The sequence below is a fragment of the Bombina bombina genome, chromosome 9 (assembly GCF_027579735.1).
Source record: "Bombina bombina isolate aBomBom1 chromosome 9, aBomBom1.pri, whole genome shotgun sequence".
Classification (NCBI taxonomy): domain Eukaryota; kingdom Metazoa; phylum Chordata; class Amphibia; order Anura; family Bombinatoridae; genus Bombina; species Bombina bombina.
This window is the reverse complement of record NC_069507.1, coordinates 72119737-72129736: the sequence shown is the minus strand read 5'-3', so window position 1 is coordinate 72129736 and position 10000 is coordinate 72119737. Positions and strand designations below refer to the sequence as shown.

The following is a 10000-nucleotide window of genomic DNA, read 5'->3' as shown; positions in this document are numbered from 1 at the left end:
AAACCGCTATATATTTTTTTTTGTCAGAATAAACCTCTCTGCCCCTTAAGTTTTCTTTTCTGCAGAGTAGCGATGTATAAAGCTCTCCCGCCCGCTCTATACGTAGTAGCTGTTGCACGCTCCTGCGTGGGGGGGGGTTAGACAATCTGCGCATGTGCATTTCTTCTGGCAACTATCCTAGTATAAATAGAGAAATAAATTATATTCAGAGGGCGCTAAAAGAAGCTTAAGATACATTTAAATAAAGATACGAATCAAGAAAATATTCTAGATGTAAGAGAATAGTATATTTATTCACAAACAATAAAACACATAAAATATTGTATTTAAAACTGGGATGTCTCCCTTAAAGGGACACTGAACCCAAATTTTTTCTTTCATGATTCAGATAGAGCATGCAATTTTTTAAGCAACTTTCTAATTTACACTTTCTAATTTACTCCTATTTATCAATTCTTCTTCGTTCTCTTGGTATCTTTATTTGAAAAAGTAGGAATGTAAATCTTAGCAGCCAGCACATTTTAGGTTCAGCACCATGGATAGCGGTTGCTTATTGGATGCTTACATTTACCCACCAAAAAGCAAGCATAACCCAGGTTCTCAACCATAAATGACTCGGCTCCTATGCATCACATTCCTGCTTTTTAAATAAAGATAGCAAAAGAACTAATAAAATTGATAAAAGGAGTAAATTAGAAAGTTGCTTAAAATTGCATACTCTATCTGAATCATGAAAGAAAAAAAAATGGGTTTAGTGTCCCTTTTAAGTAACAAAGAATATTATTCAACTTAAATATACTTGGTCTGTATATAAAATTATAACAATTTGGTGTCTTAAATACCTAAGTAGTGTGCAAACAAGACAATATAATTATAATATCAATATAAGCAACTATCAAAGTATACAGTGAATCTGAACATAAGCTCCAATTCTCTGTTAAGTTGCATGTGATGAGGACTTTCCTTAACCCTATACTGCTCATGTGCAAGTGTCGCCTATGGCAAGAAAGCTGACTGGGTGACCAGAATATTATTTGGCACGAATGTGCATGCATATAAGGCTAAGCTGTGCGATAGGCCTACAGATTACAATCAACGAGTCGTGCAGCAATGCCAAAGAAAACTACCAAGGGGGCAGGTTGCAGAATGGGACCTATGTAAGGAACACACTTTGTATTATAATAATTAGATATATTTTAAAACACTGAGAAAAAGAGTATTGTACTTTTCACTATTATGAAAATGTGATCAACCTAACTTTACCCTCACTTTATTTAGGTCCAAAGTCAATGTTTTATTGTGCTAAAGGTATCCCTTTTATGTAAAAGCAGAATTGCAGAATAAACCTTGGGTATTATGGTAACAGTGCACTTTGGAACAACATAGTTTAATCCAATTATAGTCTTTTAGTATTTGTTTTGGCAAGGTTAAAAAAAAAAACAACAACATAAAACGAAATAAATCTATCACTCGTATAAAAGCATTGTTAAAATGTTCATTGTTTTTTTTTTTGCTTTTGTGTGAAAGAAGATTAAAGGGACACACTAAGGGCCAAATTGGTAGAAGAGTGCTGTGCCGTGGGTGGCCGGAGGCTCTGACTTTAGGGTGGGTTTAGAACCCTTTTTTTAAATAAATTATAAATGAAACAACGTTTTTAGTGATAGTAAATGCTAGCGGTTTTTTTTCAATGCTCGGATTTACTATCACTTTAAGTTAAAGGGACATGAAACCCAAAATATTTATTTCATGATTCAGATAGAGAATATAAATTTAATCAACATGCCAAATTACTTCTATTATTTCATTTGCTTCATTCTTTAGCTATCCTTTGTTGAGGAAATAGCAGTGCACATGGGTGAGCCAATCACATGAGGCATCTATGTGCAGCCACCAATCAGCAGCTACCAAGCCTATTTAGATATGCATTTCAACAAAGGATATCAAGAGAACGAAGCAAATTATATAATAGAAGTAAATTGAAAAGTTTAAAATTGCATGCTCTTTCTAAATCACAAAAGAAAAAAAAATTGGGTTCATGTCCCTTTAAAACAGTGTAATTTGATTCTGAAACGGTGTTTCTATGTCGCTGTTTGTGGACAGTGTCACAATGCACAATTATTAGAGAGAAAAAAGTTATTTTTCCAGCAAAAGAATATTCATTAAAAAAACAAACTTAAAGTGAATGTAAATTTTTATGCTAAAGTGCCCGGTTTTTAAAAATTCGATTAAAAACAGGGGCAGTTTAATTCATCAAAATTTACATTTCACTCCTGTTGTGAAAAATGTTTTTACTTTTTAATCTTGACATCAGCTCCAGCTTCCTTCAGTCATTGCAAGCCATTTCTGATGTGAGAAATGATGGATAGGTCATCCTCCAATCACAGCTTCTCCCACGGGGGAATCAGTGTCTGATTCAACGCCGTGATTGGAGGAAGCCGGATACCTCATTTTAGACCCAGGAAGAGGCTTTGCAACGGGTGGAGGAAGCTGGAGCTGCTGTCAAGATTAAAAGGTAAGTTTTGTTTTCACAACACGAGTGAAATGTAAATTTTGATGAATTAAAGTGCCCCTGTTTTTGATCGAATTTTTAAAAAACGAGCACTTTAGCATCAAAATTTACATTCTTTAAGTACCTTTTAAAAAAAAATGATCCCTCTTAGATGCTACAAATAAAAAAAGGGTTCACTGCACATAACAGTAAAACAATATTTCAAGATTCATATAGAGCTTACAAGTTTAAAGGGACATAAAACCCAAAATGTTTCTTTCATGATTAAGATAGATCATACAATTCTGAACAACTTTCCAATCGGACTCCTATTATCAAATGCTCTTTGTTTTCTTGTTATCCTTTGTTGAAAATCAGGCAAGTTCATGAGTGTGCACGTGTCTGCAGCATTATATGGCAGCCGTTTTGTAACATTGTTCTACATTAGCAAGGACACGTATGGCAGCACTATTTCCTGTTATGTAGAGCCCCAGACCTATCTAGATACAGTATCTCCAACACAGAATTGTATTCTATCTGAATCGTGAAAGAAAAATGTTGGGTTTCATGTCCCTTTTAAAAAAACTTTCCATTTTACTTCTATTATCTGATTTGCTTCATTCTTTTGATATCCTTTGGTGAAAAGCAAACCTACGTAGGCTCAGAAACAGCAATGCACTACTGGAGCTAGTTGTTTATTGGTGGTTGCACATATTTGTTTTCATTGGCTCACCCAATGTGTCCATCTAAGTACTGCATTGCTGCTCTTTCAACAAAGGGTAACCAGAGAATGAAGCACATTTGATAATAGAAAAAAAAAAATCATGATCTATTTGACTCATATAGGAAACATTTGGGGTCTCATGTCCATTTAATTGATTTTAGCTTAGGACAATACATTTTTCTTTAAATGTATTTAATCTGACTACAGGTCTATCCGGGGCTGGTAAGACAACATTAGGCTTTGCGCTAGAAGAGTATTTGGTCACTCACGCCATCCCCTGCTACTCACTTGATGGAGACAATATTCGCCATGGCCTAAACAGAAACTTGGGTTTTTCTTCTGAGGACAGAGAGGAGAACATCCGTCGTATAGCAGAAGTTGCAAAGCTCTTTGCAGACGCTGGTCTGGTTTGCATTACAAGTTTCATCTCTCCGTATACAAAGGTAACGCATTTAGCTTGGCATTTGTGTGTGTCACATGGGCATCTGTGTGTCACACGGGCATCTGTGGGATAAAATATTATAGAAATATGGCTGCCAGCAAGGTGTATTAGATAGCACTATTCTGTACTTTACATGGTTTGTTCAACAGTATTAAAGGGTCATGAAACCCAAACTGTTTTTTCATGATTCAGATAGAGCATACAATTGTAAACAGCTTTCCAATTTACTTCTATAATTGAAGTTGCATCGTTCTCTTGGTATCCTTTGCTGAAAAGGATACCTAGGTAGACTCAAGGGACTGGAAGCTAAATGCTGATTGGTGACTGCACATGTAAACCTCTTACCATTGGCTTACCTGATGTGTATAGCTAGCTCCGAGTAGTGCATTGCTTCTCCTTCAATAAAGGATACCAAGAGAATGAAGCAACATTGATAATAGAAGTAAATAGGAAAGCTGTTTAAAATTGTATGCTCTATCTGAATCATTTAAAAAATAAATGGGTTTCACGTCCCTTTATTTTGTTGACAATTTTTTTTTTTTTTTACTAATTTGCTTAGAATTTTTTAATAGTTTAAAAAGTACCTTTAAACATCATTAGCACTTCTGTTTTTTTCTTAATAGGATCGTAATGAAGCCAGGAAAATTCATGAAGCTGCGGGGTTGCAATTCTTTGAGATCTTTGTGGATGCCCCGTTGAATATTTGTGAAAGTCGAGATGTTAAAGGCTTGTACAAAAAGGCCCGAGCAGGAGAAATCAAAGGTAACCTACACAGAAAAACAACAAATACAGCCCTGCTGGTAAAATATATAAAACATTTTATTGAAAAGACCTTAAAGTAATTAAAATGGACAAATATATATAGCATGAATGTAGAGGCACCACAAGGAAGTGGACCACAGACGCGTTTCGCCAAGGTTCTTTTTCAGTCATGGTTACCTATCCTATAGTCTGATGTCTTTTTAGTGGACATACAGTATTTCACTTGCTTATCTTGTATGTAGTTAAAATCATATTAAAGGGACAGTCTAGTCCAAATTAAACTTTCATGATTCAGATAGGGCATGCAATTTTAAACAACTTTCCAATTTACTTTTATCATCAAATTTGCTTTGTTCCCTTGGTATTCTTTTTATAAAGCTAAACCTAGGTAGGCTCAAACTGATTTCTAAACCGTTGAAAACCGCCTTTTAGCTCAGAGCATTTTGAAAGTTTTTCACAGTTAGACAGTACTAGTTCATGTGTGTCATACAGATAACATTGTGCTCACTCCGTGGAGTTATTTAGAAGTCTGCACTGATTGGCTAAAATGCAAGTCTGTCAAAAGCACTGAGATAAGGGGGCAGTCTGCAGAGGCTTAGATACGAGGTAATCACAGAGGTAATATGTGTATTAATATAACTGTGTTGATTATGCAAAACTTGGGAATGAGTAATAAAGGGATTCTCTATCTTTTTAAACAATAACATTTTTCAAGTAGACTGTCCCTTTAAATATGTAGACAAGGCAGTTGATTTCCTTTTGCTCCCAGTAGTGCAGACCTGGTACCAATATAAGAGTGCATTAGAGCCTACCCCATGTACAGTGAGGATATAGTAGTATGCCAATGTACATCATTTGTCAGATTTAGCTATGCCACTTTGTTAACAACTGTAAATCCAGTGAAATTTATCAGAATAAAAGATCCCTTGTTTAGATGAATATTATATATTATTATATTGACAGTAAACACCTTGTAATACAGGACAGTTTTTGTGCTGCTATAGAGTAACAAATCAGAGTTAATTGTTTCGAAGTTATTATCAGATAAAGCCAATTATGGGCAGATCTGTAGCCTTGAACACTTAGGGTTCATTTTAAGTTTTGAGAATGAGAAAATCTTCCATTCAGAGCTAAATTACATGAAAAGGGAGCAAAATAAATAATGCAACATTGATTCATGATGCATCTCTAAACATTTTATATAAAAATCATAAGGTGTTTACTGTGCCTTTTTTAAAGCTTAGTCTGATTTCTACTTTCCCACTATGTCCTAGTGTGCTCAAATTAAGAGTCCCAAAAGCTTTGTAAATTTTTGTATTTTGGAATATGATGCAACAATTTTAATTACATCCTGGACATCACTAACAGTTTTATAGAGAAAATAAATACCTTGAGACTTTTATATATAATGTTTAGTTATACACAATGAAACAACTTTGCCCCCTTTTCATGTAATTTAGCTCTGAAAATTGAATATCCAATTCTCAGAAATTAAAATGCCCCCTGTTTACTTCTCAAGGCTAACCCTGCTATATATCGGTCCCAAATTGGCTTTGTCAGATAACAGTTGCAAAGCAAAACACGGTATACTAACTTTATGACAGTAACTAGCCTTGTTGTCTGCAGACTAAAGCCCTGATTGAATCCTCTAAATAAGGCAAATAGTGAGTGGAGTTTAGCTATTGAACAATAATTGCAGTAAAAAGGATGTTAATTTGCTTTAATAAGGTTTAAAGGGACAGTCTAGTATAAATTAAACTTTCATTATTCAGATAGGACTTTTAACTTTAATCAACTTTCCAATTTACTTTTATCATCAAATTAGCTTTTTTCTCTTGGTATTCTTAGTTTAAACTAAACATAGGTAGGCTCATATGCTAATTTCTAAGCCTTTGAGGGCTGCCTCTTATCACAGGCTTTTTAAATCTCTTTTCAACACAAAGAGACAGAAAGTACACATGGGCCATATAGATAACACTGTGTTCAGGCACAGGGGGTTATTTAAAGGGACAGTCTACCATAGAATTGTTATTGTTTTAAAAGATAGATAATCCCTTTATTATCCATTCCCCAGTTTTGCATAACCAACACAATTATATTAACATACTTTTTACCTCTGTGATTACCTTGTATTTAGGAACCTTCTTCTAGCCCCCTGATCACATGACTGTGACTGTTTATTATCTATTGTCTTGCATTTAGCATTGTATTGTGCTAAATCTTAAAGGGACAGTCAAGCAAAAAAAAACTTAAATTTTTCAAATAGGGCATGTAATTTTAAACAACTTTCCAATTTACTTTTATCAACAATTTTGCTTTGGTATTCTAGTTGAAAGCAAACCTAGGAAGGCTCATATGATAATTTCTAAGCCCTTGAAGGCCGCCTCTATTTTATTTACTTTTCACAGCAGGGGAGAGCAAGCTCATGCAGGCCATATAGATAGAATTGTGATCACGCCCGTGGCTAGTGGCAGACACTGCACTAATTGGCTAAAATGCAAGTCAATAGATAATAACTAAAAGTCATGTGATTAGGGGCGGTCAGAAGATACTTAGATACAAGTTAGTCACAGAAGTAAAAAGTATATTAATATAACTGTGTTGGTTTTGCAAAACTGGGGAATGGGTAATAAAGGGATTATCTATCTTTTAAAACAATAACAATTCTATTGTAGACTGTCCCTTTAAGGAGACTTGACTGCTATGTTATTCTATAGCAACACGACAGAAATGTCTTGTAATTACAAGGTGTTTACTGACCCTTTAATCATCATTTTAAAGAGACAAGAAACTCAAAACATTTCTTTCATGATTCAGATAGAGGATACAATTTAAAAAAAAAACTTTCTAATTTACTTAAAGTATCTCATTTGCTTCATTCTCATTGTATCCTTTGTTAAAGAAGCAGCATGCATTGGGTGAGCTGAATGCATTGGGTGAGCCAATAACATGAGGCATATATGTGCAACCACCAATCAGCAGCTCTTGAGCCTACCTGAGTATCGCTTTAAACAAAGTACACCAATAGAACAAAACAAATTAAATAATATAAGTAAATTGGAAAGTTGTTAAAACTCATAAAAAAAAAGTTGTTTAAAATTAAAAAGGTACATTTAAAAAAAATCTTTATATATAGTTTTTTCTTTATAAACCTCTCTCTTACTAGTTCAAAATCATTTTACGTTTTCTGGTATCGGTCGCATGCTTGAAAGCAAATTTCTGTGTTCTAAAATTTGAGAGAAAAAATGCTAACGCTAAAGCAGTGAAAACTTATAAAAGAAGCATTATTGCCAATCTGTGTAGATTGTAAATATGTTTCTATCCAAATATGTCACTTCTGTTTTGATTGAAATGCCCCTTTAATATATCTGTCATTAAAGGGACACTAAACCGAGTTTTTTTCTTTTATGATTCAGATAGAGCATGCCATTTTAAGCAACTTTATAATTTAATTCAATTATCAATTTTTCTTTGTTCTCTTGCTATCTTTATTTGAAAAAGCAAAAATGTAAGGTTAGGAGCCGGCCCATTTTTGGTTCAGCACTGATTGGTGGCTACATTTAGCCACCAATCAGCAAGCACTACCCAGGTGCTGAACCAAAAATGGGCTGGCTCTTAAGCTTACATTACTGCTTTTTCAAATAAAGATAGCAAGAGAACGAAGAAAAATTGATCATAGAAATAAATTATAAAGTTGCTTAAAATCGCATGCTCTATCTGAATCATAAAAGAAAAAAAATTGGGGTTAGTGTCCCTTTAACAGTAACTTTTTAACTAATCCGCTGTGATATACAAATTGAGAGTATTTCCTGTTCTGACAATTTACATTTTATATTATTTGCTTACAGGATTTACAGGAATTGATTCTGGATATGAAAAACCGGATGCTTCAGAACTGGTGCTTAAAACTGATGTCCACAGTGTAAATGACTGTATACAGCAAATAGTTGACCTTTTACAAGAACGGGTAAGAAAAAGTGGAACAGAGAATATCTAAAGCCCAACAAGAAATTCCCTAACTCCTCCCCAAACAGGATCTTAGCGATGCCACTAAAGCAATCAGCCAAACTCATAAACCTTCCTGCCAACCAACCGCTCCTAAAGACGTCCCTAACTCCTCCCCCAAACAGGATCTTAGCGATGCCACTAAAGCAATCAGCCAAACTCATAAACCTTCCTGCCAACCAACCGCACCTACAGACGTCCCTAACTCCTCCCCCAAACAGGATCCTAGCGATGCTACTAAAGCAATCGGCCAAACTCATGAACCTTCCTGCCAACCAACCGCAACTACAGACGTCCCTAACTCCTCTCCCAAACAGGATCCTAGCGATGCCACTAAAGCAATCAGCCAAACTCATAAACCTTCCTGCCAACCAACCGCTCCTACAGACGTCCCTAACTCCACCTCTAGCTCACAGTGTTCACAGACACAATATTGGGAGCCATTATAACATACAGCTAGAATCTTACAAACATGGTCCCCATTTAACTAAATGTCCTCCTGAGTTCTGGGGAGCAATGCAGCATCCAGAAGAAGCAATGATCTTAAAGGGATACTAAACCCATATTTTTTCCTTCGTGATTCAGATAGAGCATGTCATTTTAAGCAACTTTCTAATTTACTCCTATTATCAATTTTTTTTCGTTCTCTTGCGATCTTTATTTAAAAAGCAGATATGTAAAGCTAAATGTAGCCACCAATAAGCAAGCGTTATCCAGGGAGCTGAACCTACAATGGGCCGGCTCCTAAGCTTTACATTCCTGCTTTTTAAAAAAAGATCGCAAGAAAACGAAAAAAAAATAATAGGAGTAAATTAGAAAGTTGCTTAAAATTGAATGTTCTATCTGAATAATGAAAGAAAAAAAAATTGGGTTTAGTATCCCTTTAAAACTGCTACTTCATATCTTGCAGTTGTAGGGTCACCCCAAGGGGTTACATAGCTTCATAAATGGAACCATATGTAATTAGTCTCCTTTATCCAGTTTTGTGAATCTGCAAAAGTCTATATTTTGTTAACAGTATTCCAGTTCTCTTGCTAATATTAAATCAGCACCTTAGTTAAACATTTGAGATTGTGATAAAAAATGCCTAATCTTGCATTCATTATTTATTTTGCCCCCTTTTTCTGTGATTTAAAGGGACACTAAAGTCAATATTAAAGTTTCAAGATTCAGAAAGAGGATTCAGTTTCTTTGCATTACAATTTGCTGTGGGCGATTCGGCCTATGATGATCTTATTCATTTTATTGATTTTTTGCAATAGATTTGTGCAGGGGATTTAAAGAGACAGGAAAACCCAAACAAATCATTCATGATTCGGATAGAACATACAATTTTAAACTACTTTCAAATTTACTTTTATGATTACAAATGCTTCATTCTCTTGTTATCCTTTACTGAAGGAACAACATTGCATTACTGGCAGCTATCTGAACCCATCTAGTTGGCCAAATACAAGAGACAATTGTGTGCAGGCACCAATCACCAGCTAGCTCCCACTAGTGTAGCATATGTGCATATTCATTTTCAACAATGGATACCAAGAGAACAAAGCACATTTGGAAATAGAAGGAATTTTAA

At 34.9% G+C, this 10000-nt stretch overlaps 1 protein-coding gene and 1 long non-coding RNA gene across 3 annotated transcripts in view; one reads left to right on the top strand and one right to left on the bottom strand.

The window, feature by feature from the left end:
- The window catches only part of PAPSS2 (3'-phosphoadenosine 5'-phosphosulfate synthase 2), a 99404-nt gene that overhangs the window by 49300 nt on the left and 40104 nt on the right, over nucleotides 1–10000 (top strand). The window contains exons 3-5 of the mRNA XM_053692218.1: nucleotides 3420–3655; nucleotides 4278–4416; nucleotides 8265–8383. Of these exons, the coding sequence (XP_053548193.1) occupies nucleotides 3420–3655; nucleotides 4278–4416; nucleotides 8265–8383 (494 nt within the window). The remainder of the gene's footprint in view (nucleotides 1–3419; nucleotides 3656–4277; nucleotides 4417–8264; nucleotides 8384–10000) is intronic.
- Nucleotides 1–10000, bottom strand: part of LOC128639946 (uncharacterized) — an 11288-nt gene that overhangs the window by 247 nt on the left and 1041 nt on the right. The window contains exons 2-4 of one of the 2 annotated variants that reach the window (XR_008399274.1): nucleotides 4239–4421; nucleotides 3501–3716; nucleotides 1–177 (exon numbers count right to left, since the gene is read on the bottom strand). The exon at nucleotides 1–177 is cut by the window's left edge and continues 247 nt beyond it. This is a non-coding gene — a long non-coding RNA (uncharacterized LOC128639946). The remainder of the gene's footprint in view (nucleotides 178–3500; nucleotides 3717–4238; nucleotides 4422–10000) is intronic. The other variant, XR_008399275.1, reaches the window with a different exon arrangement.